The sequence below is a fragment of the Tursiops truncatus genome, chromosome 10 (genome assembly GCF_011762595.2).
Source record: "Tursiops truncatus isolate mTurTru1 chromosome 10, mTurTru1.mat.Y, whole genome shotgun sequence".
In the NCBI taxonomy this organism is placed as follows: domain Eukaryota; kingdom Metazoa; phylum Chordata; class Mammalia; order Artiodactyla; family Delphinidae; genus Tursiops; species Tursiops truncatus.
Window position 1 is genome coordinate 24,622,803 of NC_047043.1, and position 15,506 is coordinate 24,638,308.

General features: G+C 47.8%; 1 protein-coding gene across 12 annotated transcripts in view; it reads left to right on the forward strand.

The window, feature by feature from the left end:
- TRAM2 (translocation associated membrane protein 2) overlaps positions 1-15,506 on the forward strand; it is a 156,255-nt gene that overhangs the window by 113,592 nt on the left and 27,157 nt on the right. For 2 of the 12 annotated variants that reach the window (XM_073810617.1, XM_073810618.1), the window contains 2 exons: positions 6,372-6,435; positions 6,532-6,733. The exons of 8 other annotated variants lie outside the window; for them this stretch is intronic. In XM_073810617.1, the coding sequence (XP_073666718.1) occupies positions 6,685-6,733 (49 nt within the window). In that variant the 5' untranslated portion in view covers positions 6,372-6,435; positions 6,532-6,684. The remainder of the gene's footprint in view (positions 1-6,371; positions 6,436-6,531; positions 6,734-15,506) is intronic. 2 more of the 12 variants (XM_033864105.2, XM_033864106.2) reach the window with 1 other exon arrangement.

Below are 15,506 nucleotides of genomic sequence, written 5' to 3' on the forward strand. Positions count from 1 at the left end.
TCTGTGCTTATCTGTAAAATGGGAATGTTACGAGTGTCTGCCTCTAGGGTGGTTGTGAGAACCGCCTCAGAAGTAATTTCTGTAAAGCACTTAGAAACGTGTGTGGCACTGAGTAAACCCTTGATAACATTCACGGCCATTATTTTTGTTGTTCATGGATGAGAAGACTGGGGTCCAGAGAGGTAAAATGCCTTGCCTGAGGTCTCCCAGCTGCTGCCCCAGCAGAACTGGGACTGGAGTCCAAGTCCACTGTGCTCTTCTGGCATCCTTGGTCTAGCTGCAACTGAGAGCTCAGATTCATGTGCCCCTAATAGAACATGGCATGTGGAACGGTTTTGGTTTTGTTATGGCTACACAGCATGCTCGGTGTCACTGCCTTTGTGCTTGATGCCCTGTTTGAGTTAAAAGTTCAGTGAGGCTTCCTCTGTGTGTGTGTGTGTGCGCGCGTGCGTGTGTGTGTGCGTGCGTGCATGTATGTGTGCGTGCATGCATGCGTGTGTGGTGGCCCTGCTGCATAATTTAGTGTTCTCCTTTGCATTAGTGTATTAGCATGTTTCCACTTTTAACCTTTCACCCACTGATCCAGGCATTTAAAATGCTATTAAACTCAATAATGTTTCCATCAATAGCCTTAGAGGTATGGGAAATAATTGGAATGACATTTTTAATGGGCTCCTGTTTCTCAGCCCTCTGTGTTACACAAACCCAGCCAGCGCTGGCAGAGGGGGGCTTGTTGGCCGTTTCGTCCCTGGTCTGAGGTTGGGAAGAGTTGGGAGTGAAGTTTCGGGGTGCCAGAGGACCTTTTAAAGCACAGAGAATGGTGTTTGTGCTGGAAAGGTAGAGTTGCTTTTTTAGGGCAGTCTTTCTTATTTTCTTATTAATGGGCGAGGTGAATCCAGGAGCTGATCCGGGCTGCCTCCTGATGGCTTTGAGAAAGCTTAGGGCCAAATTTCTGGGGACCTTTAGCCAACAAGTTGGACTTTCTGGAATGAGGTTTTGTGGATCAGCCTCATTCCGGCTCCTTTGCCTTCAATATATATTTTTGGTTGTCCTCTCCTGCTTCTGTTTTAGGTCACCGTTCTATTTTATGTGCCGTATTGTGTGTCTCCGAAATTTGTTTTTGGAACACAGTTTTAAAAAATCAAATTGAATGTTGTCTTTTCTGTTTGTAAAGTTGTGAGGTCCTGCTGGGGAGGGGACCTCTCTGTGCCCCAGGTTTAGCCTCTTCATCGATAAAACAGGGAAATGGACATTATCTTAACGAGACGTGTAACCTGGGAGTGAGCACAGCTGCCTGAAAGAAGGTTGCACGGTTTGGAATGGTTTCACCCGCTACGATGAGGGGCGTAGGGATGGAAAAATGCTGGAATCTCAAACTTTTTGCTTTAATCAGAGTCCCAGGTCCTATTCTCTTAGAATCATGTTCAGAGAGCATTTGTTAAGCATTCGTCTGCGGTTATTAAATATTATAGCTGCTTGCAGTATTCGCTCATCAAATAGGCATTTATGAGAGACCTACGACGTGCCCAGCACTGGGACAGACCCCACGGAGAGAGAGGGGACATGCACAGGGGAATGAATGAGGGCAGAGGACAAGCTGAGGGTCAGGTGACAGTGCAATACTGGCTCCCCTGCTTAATCATGTCTGCATTTATCAAGTGCTTGCCGAGCATGGGCCGTTTCTGGGCACTGTTGCAGGCAGTGGGTTGAAGTTAATCAAGATGAGTGAGATCCCCACTTTCTTAGAACTTACATTCCAGTGAAGGGAGAGTTTAAAAATGAGGAAAGACAAACCCCATAAAGCTGTCTACTTACCAAGGGTGAATTTTATGGTGTGTAAATTGCACCTCAATAAAGGTTAAAAAAGAAAAAACCTCGGCCCTCGTTGGCCTTTGGGTTTGCCGCAGGGCAGCTGACCCTCACTCTCCCGCGCCTCTTGGGTGTGCACTGGGGCTGCTCGCTGACATGTATATGTGACCTCAGAACCTGATCTCCGGGTTTTGCGGTATCTGTGGACGTGCACAGGGCGGTGAGATGTGTGGCTCACCCAACGAGATGTCCCTGGATGAAGGGGAACCCGGCGACACTCTGCCTTCCTGGTCCAGCTCCTCCTGTGAGCAAGTGGCTTTTTGCCGTCTGTTTAGTGCCACGTTCTTGCATCTTTGTGTCTTTTGTCAATGACTTGGCTGCTTATAAAATGGCCCTCACGCGTGGCGCTGGGCCGCCGCCTCGGGGTCCTGAGCATGGGGAGGCCGGGAGGGGCCTGGCGGAGAACATAAGCGTGTTAGAAGGGCTTCCTTCAGGTGCGAGCCACAGGTTCATTGTTCACACTTCAGCAGCCTGCGTTCCATACAGCGTCTTTCAACAGGAACACACGTAAACCAAGGTTACATGTTGATTGGTTGATGGAAATGGACCAGAGGCCTTTAGGAGCCTAACCCCTAGGAGCAGGGGTCCTTTGTCGCTGGGATCACGGTAACTTCCAGAACAGAACGACTGGGAGTAACAAGAATTGACTGGGTATGCAGGGCCAGGCCAAGGGCATCTGTCCAGCCCATATGCCAAACGGCTGTCCTCATTAAAAAAAAGGGGGATGATTCTTCCAGCAGTTACAGGCTGATGCTCTGTTGTGTTAACTCCTGTGTCAATAGCTGTTCCCCTTAATTCAGGGTACAACTTCTTGTGTAGGACAGCATTACTTCACATACCATTTTTGTGGGTGTTATATATCTGACTTGGGGCTAATTGAGACAACACAGCTGCGCTGTGGTCTTTGTTGCTGCGCACGGGCTTTTCTCTAGTTGTGGCGAGCGGGGGCTTCGTTGTGGTGCGCGGTGTGGTGCGGTGGCTTCTCTTGTTGCCGAGCACGGGCTCTAGGTGCGCGGGCTTCAGTAGCTGTGGCTCGAGGGCTCTAGAGTGCAGGCTCAGTAGTTGTGGCGCACGGGCTTAGTTGCTCTGCGGCATGTGAGATCTTCCCGGACTAGGGCTTGAACCCATGTCCCCTGCATTGGCAGGCGGATTCTCAACCACTGTGCCACCAGGGAAGCCCACAGCTTTTTTATAAATTGAAGTGTAGTTGATTTACAATGTTGTGTTTCAGGTGTACAGCAAAGTGATTCAGTTATACATACATATATATCTCTATATATATTCTTTTTCAGATTCTTTTCCATTATAGGTTATTACAAGATATTGAGTACGTTCCCTGTGCTGTACAGTAGGTCCTTGTTGTTGATCTGTTTTATATATAGTAGTGTGTATCTGCTAATCCCAAACTCCTAATTTATACCCCTCTCCCTGGCTTTCCCCTTTGGTAACCATAAGTTTGTTTTCTAGGTCTAGAAACACAGCTTTTTAATTTGTTTAAAACAGACTTTCTGCCTGTTGCATTTTGTGCTTTTAACCAATTAAAGAAGCCAGTGGCATTCTTAGTTTTATCTTGTCTATGTTTTCCACTAGTATATCCCTGTAATTTTTTTTTGTGCCCTTTGTTAACTGCCATCTTCTAAAATCTTTTTCAATAAAAAGAAAGGATGCAAAAAAAAAAAAGAGTCCACACATCTGTATACACTTTCACAGTGAGCCCGTTTTATTTGGCCAAGCTTTTCGGTGTTAAACATTAGGGGTAGCCCTGTGGGAAACAGTAATGAAAAGCACTAGTATGTATAGGAAGTTTTTATTATATAACCACTTATCTCTACGTTGACATCAGTAAGCGAAAGGTTGACCTACATGTTTTCTGTGTCACTATACTCTGAATACTTTCATGTACTCTGAATATTTTTGTGCCTTGGTCTTTATGTTCCTGTAACAACCATTAGATTAACAGAGCTAAGAAAGTGATTTAAATAGATTTAATAAGTTGTAGCTCTTATACTAAATAAGTCAGAAGGAGAAAGACTAATACCATATAGTATTGCTTATGTGTGGAATCTACAATATACAAGTGAACTTATTTACAAAACAGAAACAGACTCACAGACGTAGAAAACAAATTTATGGTTACCAAAGGGGATATATTAGGAGTTTGGGATTAGCTGATACAAACTACTTTGTATAAAATAGATAAACAACAAGGTCCTACTGTAGAGCACAGGTAACTATATTCAATATCCTGTAATAAACTATAATGGAAAAGAATTTGAAAAAGTATATATGTGTATGTATATGTTTATATATGTGTATATGTACATCGCTGAATCACTTTGCTATACACCAGAAACTAATACAACATTGTAAATCAACTATACTTCAATTAAAAAAAATTAGAAAAGAAAGTTGTAGCTCTTGTCAAGTGGCATAAACACAATCCAAGTTTTAATGTCAGAGTAAAATGAAATAAATTCCGAGTGTAGAAATGCATGGGAAAAGCTCTCAGAGAACTGACCCCATACATGTGGAGAGAGGAAAACCAAGACCGTAGAGTGAATATTTGGTTTTTAACTTTACGTATTTCTGAATTGTTTCACTTTTTAAAAAGTATGTTTCTCTTGAAGTTAAAATAAAAATTGACCTAAAACATAAGTTGATTAAATGAAATGAATTCTCTGGAGGACACAGACAGTGACTGGCCAGAGAGGCCTGCTTTGCGAGGCTGGTGAAGGTGGGGCTCCCAGGCTGGGCTACGTGTGGGCTGCTGGGGAGCTTGACGACTCCCTGATGCCCCTGAGGGGCAGGGTTGATTGGCTGGGGCAGCCCAGGCGTCGAGATTCTAGAAGCTCCCCCAGGGGTTCGAATGTGCTCTACGCACGGGATTCTGATGTCTCTTAGGAATGGACTCTGGCCAACTTCAGGAGGCCGTCTGGGGTTCATACAGGTGATGGGGTCTGTGCTCCAGGGCAAGGCTGTGGGAACCCCAGCAGAAAACTCTGGAAGGCACTCAGGGCTAACCAGCTCTTCCTCCATCCCCGCTCAAGATTCAGAGCCCAGGAGAGGGGGTCTGATGGACTGGGGAGAGGGTCTACTCCCTGTATCCTCCTGGGAGGGCCGTGGTCACTACAGTGACACCCTCACAACACACAGCTGGGGAGAGTTGTCTCCTCTGGAAGTCCTGGTATGTTGGGAAGGGGCAAAGGGGTACTGTTCAGCCAGAACCCCACAGAGGTCCACTTCAGCCCACCAGCTTAAAAGACGAGTGTGTTTCCTGAATGAAACTGAAGGAGAGATTGTGCCTTGAGCATGTACAGCGTTTGGTGGAGGGGCTGGACGGCATCATCCAACCATTTCTCTGCTGCTTCTGCCACAGTCCAGTGCGTTTCCTCCACACCCACAGTGCACCCTTCACATCTTTTTGTTTAGAGGAGAACCAGTAACGCTACTGATGAGATGTCCCCAGGGGCCTCCCAGAAAAGACCTGGGGTCTGGCCGCCCCTCACCTGGCCTCCGCACCTGCTCCAGAACCGTGTGGGGGCGCTTCTCAGCCCCAGCTGCACGTCAGAAACATCTGGGGAGCTTTAAACAATGCTAACAGCTGGGCCGTCGCCACCCAGACCAGCTGGAGTAGCACAAGTATCCCGCCTTTAGAGACACGGGAAGTGAGGCTCCAGGTGTAAGACCACGGCTCCTGGTTGCGAGGTGGGCAAATGCAGAGGCAGCGTCTGAACCTAGGCAGTCGGTTCTTGAGTCCAAGCTTCGAATCCTGCACCTTGTAGTCTCTCCCCTGCAGGCTGAACTGCAAGAGGACTGAGCTGCCTACTAATAACCAAGTGACGACCTCAGTTCTTCCACAGCACAACCGAGATTTGAAAGGCCGCTTTCGAAATAAACAGACCAACAGAGTGGAGTGTTATGTCCTGCCCCCCAATAGGGCGTGTGTGAAATTAGCAGCTGGAATTCTCTGTTTCTGAGGCTCAGGCCTCAGAAACTTTGCGGGCTGCCGCCCACGGTGCAGTTAGCCAGCGTGCTGGGGAACCTCGGCGAGGTCCTAAGTTCTGGAAACCTCTGGAAGGCTGTGACCTTCATCTTCTGTTAGTTTCTGACTTCACCAATGCTGGGGACTTAGAACCAACTTGATAAACACTTGAATGAATGAATGAATGAATGGCAGACAGATTTGCACCCTTTGCTGGTGAGCTCTCGGCCGGCCGAGCACATCTTGTTGTATTCCATCTGCAGCGAGTACAAGTCTAGATGCCATCCAGGACTTGGGATTGTTTCTTTTGCTTTTAGTGCAGGTATTGGGAGGGATGTCATTCAAGAAAATGGGAAAAAAACAAATGGTGCTAACTTGTGCTCTAGGTGAAACCCTTCATTGGAGAGGCCTGTGGGTCTGAGATGTGAAAGGCGTGGCCCGAGGGCTGGTAGCAGGCTTTGCTTGTTTCTTTTGATGTGGACAAGAAGCTAACGTGGAACTTTTTCCCTCTATTTCACAGGTCACCGCCAAGACTGCCTTCCTATTTATTTTACCTCAGTATAATGTTAGCGTGCCTACAGCAGGTAAGAAAAGCACTGGTCTCTGTCTTTCCCGGGCCCTGGTAACCCCCAAGTTCTTGGAAAACGTCCTTTTCCTGTGTATGTGTATGATCATTTTAGATACTTAGACTCAGCATCCAACTCCCTGTTGCTGTGAAGATGCAGCTTCGGGCCACGTCTAGCCCTCAGCCCGAGGCTCTGCAAGCTTGAGGTTCTCGGGTCCACCTCCAGGAACTGGGCATCGCCGGTGCCCTCACGGTGAATAAAGGTGGAATGTTCTTCACTGAATCCAGCCCTCCCCTCTTCATTCTGCAGTGGACAGGCGAGTTGTCTGGACTTGGAGGTCAGATTCCTTTCCTGGCCTGGCTCCACCAGCGGCTAGCTAAAGGTCGCTGGAGGCAAATCCCTCAACCCATGGTCTCTGCAGGACGTGGCCGGAGTCTCTCCTGTACTCTCCTGCCCCTGCAGTCCCTGTAGCCAGGCTCCGGGAGAAGTCACCCCTCTGGGACAGCCAACTCGGCCCTTCATCTAGAATCAGAGCGAGGGACGCTGGCAGGAGAGGGACAAAACTCCACGCTCGTGAAGGAAGAGACAGGAAATGCCATGGCCAGCGCCGTAGTCAGGAGACTAGGCAGCACCAGCTCATCCCCAGGCACACGCCAGCCTGGCAGGCACACACACTGTCTTGTTTGATGCTGTGTGGTCCAAGGTCAAATTCAGCCTTCTCTACTCCTGTCTCTTGAAAATCCTAATAACTAGGACACCTCTAGACCCAGCTGTACTTATGATTTACGGATTTAAATTTTTCTTTAAGTTTTTTTTGGTTTAAAAAAAATTGGGGTAAAATACACATACCATTTACTATCTTAGTCATTTCTAAGTGTACAGTGACATTGAAGTACCTTCACCATCCATCTCTAGAACTGTTTCCATCTTGCAAAACTGAACTCTACCTCTTAAACAATAACCCCCACTCTCCCCTCCCCCCCGCTGGCAACTGCCATTCTACTTTGTCTCTAAATTTGACTCTTCTAGGGCCTCATATAAGTGGAATCATATAGTATTTGTCCTTTTGTGACTGGTTGCAGTTTATTTTTAAACATTTTCCAAAGTGTATTTATGACTCTCACAGGAAATTTCTAAAATACAGCTAAACATGAGAAGATAAAAATCACACATGACCCCATCACCCAAAAACTACAGTTAGCATTTTGGAATCTTGAGTCATAACCAGTTTTTTGCTGTTAGCAGATGATGAACCCTTTTACCATGTCCTTCAGTATTCTTCCATTCAATAAGACATTTTGAAAAGCTACAGAGTATTTATTAATAGGGATTACTACAGTTACTTATTCAATCCCATATTGTTGGATATTTCTAGCTTTTATAGTGCTACAGTAAACATTCTTGTGACTTCCTGCATTCGTGATTATTTTTTTTTTTTTTTTTTTTTTGCGGTACGCGGGCCTCTCACTGCTGTGGCCTCTCCCGTTGCAGAGCACAGGCTCCGGACACGCAGGCTCAGCGGCTATGGCTCACGCTCTGCGGCATGTGGGATCTTCCCGGACCGGGGCACGAACCCGCGTCCCCTGCATCGGCAGGCGGACTCCCAACCACCGCGCCACCAGGGAAGCCCCGTGATTATTTTTTAGGATAAATTCCTATTACTGGAATTTCTGGGTCGAGTAGTATGTACATTTTAAAGGTTTTATATACGTATTGCCAAAATACCCTCGGTCATCTTCTTATGACCCATAAATCCTGTTTTTTGGTAAATATAAAATGCATAGGCTTCTTTTTTTAATGCCAAAATGCCAGTTTATTAATTGATAAAGAGATAGCCACCTATCAAAGGTTGTGCTCGTATTTTCATTACATTTCTGACCAAAGTCAATTTCCTTTTATTAATTTTTAAAATAAAAAAAATTTTTTTGGCCACGCCATGTGGCACGTGGGATCCTAGTTTCCTGACCAGGGATCGAACTCGTGCCCCCTGCAGTGGAAGCGCGGAGTCGTAACCCACTGGACCGCCCGGGAAGTCCCTGGATTTAGAGGGGATGCGAGATCATAGCCCAGCACTGCTTTGTTAGCTACCAGGAGGAAGTGTTGTCCTGGGGACCATGGCAGTTGAAGTACATGTGAGCGGGACATGCCTTTATTGTAGGAAGGGCCTGTTTGTAAAGCCAGATCATGACCAGAGGGTTGATTTTTTTTTTTTTTTAGTTTGAAAAAAGACTTTCCCAGAGAAATTGGGAGACAAGTGATATCCTAAACGCTTCCCTCTCACGTAGCGTGAAACAAAGGCTTCACGTGAAGCTCCAGGGCTGCGCCCAAAACTTCTGAGCAGGAGTATCCCCCCAAGTTCCTATCATGCCCTCAATTAGTTTGTTTTAACTAATTAATTAATTGATTAATACAGACATATCTGTGTGCCTGCTGTGTGTCAGGCCTGGACTATAAAGTAATTATAAAACATGTCTGATCTGTGACTCACGGAACTTACTGTTTATTAGGGAGAGAATAGATAATACACAGCAAACAATAAATAATTATAGTTGTGATAAGGGTAGTGAAGGAAATATACAAGGTTGTGTGATAAGGAAAAATCAAAGGGTGATGACCAGGTGTTTCTGGGAAACTGCCTTCTGAACCGAGCGTGTGTGCAGGTGGTGTAGGGGGGTTTGGGGGGGGGTCTGGGCAGAAGAAGGAACGTTCCAGGCACAGGGATCGGCATGTGCAGAGGCCTCAAGTGAGGCACAGACACCTTGGCGCACGCTAGTCACTGACGGAAGGCCAGTGTGACAGGAGCCTGCAAGGTTGGGCATTTGTCTAGGGTGGGGCGATGCAAGTCTACCCCTAGAATCCTCCTCCAGGCCAGAAGAAGGCCTGGGTAGAGGTGAAGGGACATAAAATCCATACTGAAAGAGAGGATCAACTGTTGCTACGGAGCCTGACTTTTATTTAAATCTTGCCATTAGGGGCTGTTTGAAATAGGACAAGCAAATCATCCAGAGAGACGGTGCAGTCAGAGTAGCCTGTTTAATTTTGTTTTGAGCGCCTTGATCACCAAACCCAGGGTGGTGATGTTTGGTTTATAAGTTGCAGAGGAGGGCAGATTTCTCACGGGAAAGAAGCGGTTCATAACCGAGGCCCGTGGAGGTTGCGAATTTAAAGCCCTCCCCCCACAAATCGCTTTAAGGCTGCAGGTGCCTGGGAATGGATCCTGTTTGTATAACCAGGGTCAATTCTGATTTCTAAGCTTCTTCTTTAAGTGGCCTGTAACTCGTTCAACTCAGTGTTTAAAATGTGAATTTTAGGAAAGCAGTAACGGTTTTCATACAACGTGATCTACTGTTTCTAAATCCCTCATCCTCCCTCAGCAGAGGTTTTCAAGTTCTATAGAAAATAGCCAGTGGGGATGCTGATGAGGTTTTTTACCTGTTTCCTTTCCTCCCTCTCCTTCTCTCCTGTCTTCTTCCCGGCTCCCAGCATGTGCTTATAGGCCAGTGGTGACAAACATACCACAAGGTGAGTGGCTTAAACAACAGAAATGTAACGTATTGTACAAGTCCAAGATCAAGGTGTTAGGGCCATGCTCCCTGGCTTGTGGCAGCAGGACACCAGTCTTTACCCTGTGTCCATGGTAGCCTCTGCGTCCCGTTTCCCCTTTCTAAAGGGACACCAGTCATGTTGGATTAGGACCCATTCTACTCTACTACGGCCTCATCTTAACTCTTTACATCTGCAATAACCCTAACTCCAAATAAGCTCACATTCTGAAGTGCTGGGGGTTAGGAACTCATGGGAGTTTTGTGGGGACATGGTTCAACTCATAGTACTAGCTGTAAATATATGATTCTCTCACATTATAATAGCTAGTTAAGAAGATTAAGCTCTGTTCATAGAGATGAACTCAAAGAGGAGATGGGCACAGTTGTTGCAATCAGAAGTTGTGCATCTCGGGGCAGTGCCGGCGTCCTTGGGGTTTTCTTTAAGGTCAACAGCGATGAAGCAGGAAATGGTTTTTTTTTTATTTATAAATTTTAATTAATTTATTTTTGGCTGCATTGGGTCTTCGTTGCTGTGTGCGGGCTTTCTCTAGCTGCGGTGAGCAGGGGCTACTCTTTGTTGCACTGCGCAGGCTTCTCATTGTGGTGGCTTCTCTTGTTCTGGAGCACGGGCTCTAGGTGTGCGGGCTTCAGTAGTTGTGGCACGTGGGCCCAGTAGTTGTGGCTCACGGGCTCTAGAGCACAGGCTCAGTAGTTGTGGTGCACGGGCTTAGTTGCTCCGTGGCATGTGGGATCTTCCTGGACCAGGGCTCGAACCCGTGTCCCCTGCATTGGCAGGCGGATTCTTAACCACTGCACCACCAGAAAGGTCCCTAAGCAGGAAATGTTCTTGTCACCATATCCTGTCTCTCATTCCCACCTGTTAGGGTTGCCAGACTTAGCAAATGAAAAATCCAAGACCACCTGTTAAATTGGCATTTCAGATAAACAGCAGGTACTTTTTTTAGTGTAAGTATATCTCAAAGTATATGTGGGGCATAATTATACTAGAAAAGTATTCTCTGTTTGTCTGGAATTCAAGGTTCACTGACCGTCCTGTATTTTATCTGCAACCGTACACCCAGCCCAGCTCCAGCAAGGAATAAAATGTCATGTGTCTGCTCTTGCCATTACACTCCAAGTCTTTCTGATTCAAATACCACAGAGTATCTGCTGTTATGGCCAGAAGTATATAGACTGTAAAAGGTCAGCAAAGAATAGAGGCTTGAGTCTTCCCACAGACAGACTCATGGCCTGCTGGCTCCCCTTCTGATGTAGAACAGGTGACCCCAGACAGGCTAAAATGTACCAGGTTCTTTTGAGTTGTGCCACTAGTTTGCTGAGTTGTCTTGGGCAAACTGTGTAGCGTCTGGGTCTCCATCTCCACCTGTCAAATCGAGGGTGGAGGTCGCTGTGTCAACTCCAGCAATTCCTTAAGCCAGGAGTCCAGGAGGCACTTGCTACGCAGGTTGTCCACAGACCAGCATCACCTGGGAACTTGTTAGAAACACAGACTCCAGGCCCCACTTCAGACCTTCTGCACCGGAACCTTCATGGTAACAAGATCCCCAGGTATTTGAAGTGCTGCTGCCCTGGGTGAAAAGCTCTAAGTAGACTTGCGGATGACCCTGTGCTTCCAACCCCAAAGGTAAGAGAGGGAAACCCCGTAAATCCAGTAACTCATTTGCATCTTTCTGTTCTCGTCCAGTTTTGGTTTTGCTATAACTGTTGCATCTAGGAGCGGGGGAGGGGGTGCCGTCACTGGGTGGATTTGGTTTCCAGCTGGGCCGCTGCTGCCCAGAAGTCATGGGCACCTAGAGCGAGACGGCTGGGCGCGAGGGGCCTCTTGAAGAGAAGGGTTGGTTTCACAGTAAGCAAAGGGGACAAGGACCCATCCCCTGGCTCTGTTGGTCCGGGTGGTTTTATCACCACCAGCTGCTGTGTAGCATTTAGCAGCTGGAAATGAAAAGCCCGGGACCCTCCCACACCATAGCGTGGCCCTTGTTCTCACAGCCCTTCCAAGATGAGACACACGGCCCCATCAAAACAACCTCAGACAGATGGTTTTTGGTTTTTTGTTGTTTTTTTTTGCGGTCCGCGGGCCTCTCACTGCTGTGGCCTCTCCCGTTGCGGAGCACAGGCTCCGGACGCGCAGGCTCAGCGGCCATGGCTCACGGGCCCAGCCGCTCCGCGGCATGTGGGATCTTCCCGGACCGGGGCACGAACCCGTGTCCCCTGCATTGGCAGGCGGACTCTCAACCACTGCGCCACCAGGGAAGCCCAGACAGGTGGTTTTAAAGCCTCATTCAGCGAAGGCCTTTGTCCAGGGCTCAGAGTGTGTTTTGTTCCCTTGCTAGCTGGTGGGAGTTAGTCTTGTCTTGTGCTTGTATCATGTACTCGGAAGATTGGCATCACATATCAAACCGAGCCCCTGTTTGTAAGATGAGCTTGTGGGGGACAAAAAGGGAAGAGACAGGTGGACGACAGGGGCTCCGGAGGAGGAAACCTGACTTGATTACAGACGAAAGCTGCCCAACCCGGACCTGTGGTCTGTCCAGCTACAGGAGACTTGAGACTCAAAGAGCCTGGCCTTGTCCTTTTATACCAAGGGAGAGAGTTGCTGGGCATTCCCAAGGATACAGCAGTAAGGGCAGAGGAGGGGGCTGGGCCCCTCACACCCCGTGCAGCACCAGGGCCCAGGGTAGCTGTGGGAAGGTTGGGTTGCCAAACGGGCTGGTGGGCATGGCCCAGGGGACCCAACGAGGAAGGCAGAGATCTGGGTCCATCCTGGGCCCTCGGGCCGAACAGCGGCCAGGATCCCCTTTGGCCCTAAGGTCCTGTCCATATGGATAAGAGAAAATAAACCAGAGTCTTCACTGCCGTCGCTGTATTGGCTGGCATCTGAGGAAGAGTGGGGCTTATAGCCAGACCTGGACTTGATCTTTTATTTTATCAGTAAGCAGAAACTACTTACTAAACTTCCTTAGTCTGTTCAGGCTGCTATAACGAAATACTGCAGACTGGGTGGCTTATAAACAGAAATTTACTTCTCACAGTTCTGGAGGCTGGACGTCTGAGATCAGGGTGCAGCCTGGTCAGGTGAGGACCCTCTGCCAGGTCACAGACTTCTTGCTGTGTCCTTACGTGGTGGGCGGGTAAGGGAGCTCTCTGGAGCCTCTTTTTTTTTTTTTTTTTTTTGCGGTACGCGGGCCTCTCACTGCTGTGGCCTCTCCTGTTGCGGAGCACAGGCTCCGGACGCGCAGGCTCAGCGACCATGGCTCACGGGCCCAGCTGCTCCGTGGCATGTGGGATCTTCCCGGACCGGGGCACGAACCCGTTTCCCCCGCATCGGCAGGCGGACTCTCAACCACTGCGCCACCAGGGAATCCCTGGAGGCTCTTTTATAAGGGCACTAAGTCCATGCATGAGGGCTCGCTCCATGCTTATGGTTTATAAACACCTCCCCAAAGGCCCCACCCACTAATACCATCATCTTTGGGGGTTAGGATTCCAACATGTGAACTTGGCAGGGGACACAAACGTTCAGACCATAGCAGTTATTATTTAAGTATAACAGTCGTGCAGGAAAGTGGAGGGACTGTAAGAGGTCACCTCCAGGTAACAGCACCTCGGAAGTGTGTCCCCTTCCCTCCTAGACTTGATTTTTGTCCAATCCCCTGTTACAGCCCGGAGAATTTATCCCACGTGGAGCTTCTAGAGGTTTCAGCAAGAACCACTGAGTTGAGTCACTGTGGCTAATTGTTAACCAGCTGAAGCTGACCACGCCGGTAGCATCTCTGAACGGCTGCCTCCCCTGCCCTGCACTCCCATTTCTCCTGATCAAATCTTTTCTTCTCCTGTCTAGCCAGGATCATGTTTTTTTCTTACTCAGTTGTTCTTACTGAAATAGTTTTTTGTCCTTAATTTAACAATGAACTTGATGTTATTTTTATCCAAGTTAAAAAAAAGGCCGTGACTTTAGACATTTTTTGGTATGTGATCTCGAGGAGCTGTTTCCTCTTTATGGCTCTCAGTGAATTAACAAAAAGTTCACACCTTCCGCCTCGCAGGTGCTCTTCACGCGCTGCATGTTGTCTGCCCAGGCCGGTTGTAAGTAGAAGCCTCAGACTTAGAAACAGCCGTGGGGCTGAGTGTGGGCCTGGCACCAGGAGTTACTGAGATATTTCTTTCTTGAAGGCCACAGGCCAGGTTATATTAGCCTTATAAAAGGGAATGGTACATCAGGAAAACTACGTAGAGCCTGGGCACTCTTATTTCCAAATTCTCTTTAGTGCATCTCTCATTTTTGCTGCATCTCTCATTTTTTGCTACATTTTTACATCATAAAAATATCCCTGTCTTCCTACCTTCTATAAAACTGGAGAAAATAGATTACAAATCATGCAGTCTGGGGTTAAAATGGTAGCTCTGCAGATTCTTTAATTCTCCGGGCAGCCTGGGAGAGAGAGAGAGGGAGGGAGGGAGGGAGTGTGTGTGTGTGTGTGTGTGTGTGTGTATTAGTTTGCTAGGGCTGCCATGATAGAGTACCACAGACGAGGCGGTTTATACAATAGTAAAGCACACACAACACACACATTCTTAAGGGCACAGTGTGATGAATTTTTACATCTGTGCGCACCAGGTGGGGAGACAGCGCTCCCGACCTTCTCAGGCCCCTGCAGTCAACACCCCCTCCCAAAGCAACCGCTCTTCTGTTTTCACGTTTCCTGCTTAGTTTTACCTGTTCTTGCCCTTCATTTCTCCCTGATTTTTAAAAATGGCTCCACTGTTTATATCAGTACGTGTGTCAGAATCCCCTGGGGAATTTAAGCACAGATCCCTGGGCCATGCCCAAGTTTCTGATTCACTGGTCCTGGGGTGGACATACATGCAGCAGTGTGCACCCCTGGGATCCACGGAGAGGCTGGCACTGTGGTCCACAGCCACAGCTTGTTACAACTGCGTGTTATAAGCCCCCGTGTTTATAACTCTGGTCTGTTTACCCGGTCCTCCCTAGATGAAAACTTCTTGGGTTGTTTCCATCAGTTTATTGTCAAAAACCATGCTGCTGTGCGCAACCTTGTGCATGTGTCATTTTGAACGTGGCAGGTACGGCTGTGTGATAAATTCCCAGAAGTGGAATTGCCACATCCAAGGGCTGATGTGTTTGTAATCACGATGGAAATTACCAAATTGCCCTTCCGAAGAGGTGGTCCATTTTGCATCCCACCAGCAGTGTGAGAGAGAGCCTCTTTCCCTGTAGCCTCAGCAAGAGTGTGTGTCAAACTTTGGATTGCTGCCAATCTGATAGGGATGACATGGTATCTCATTGTAGTTGTAGCTCATTTCTCTTCTTTTTCTTTTTTTTAAGCAGAATGTTACAGAGAAGAGTGGCATTTTTTTTTTATAATTTTATTTATTTATGGCTGCGTTGGGTCTTCGTTGCTGCGCGCGGGCTTTCTTTAGTTGCGGAGAGCAGGGGCTACTCTTCGTCACGGTGCGCGGGCTTCTCACTGCAGTGGCTTCTCTTGTTGTGGAGCATGGGCT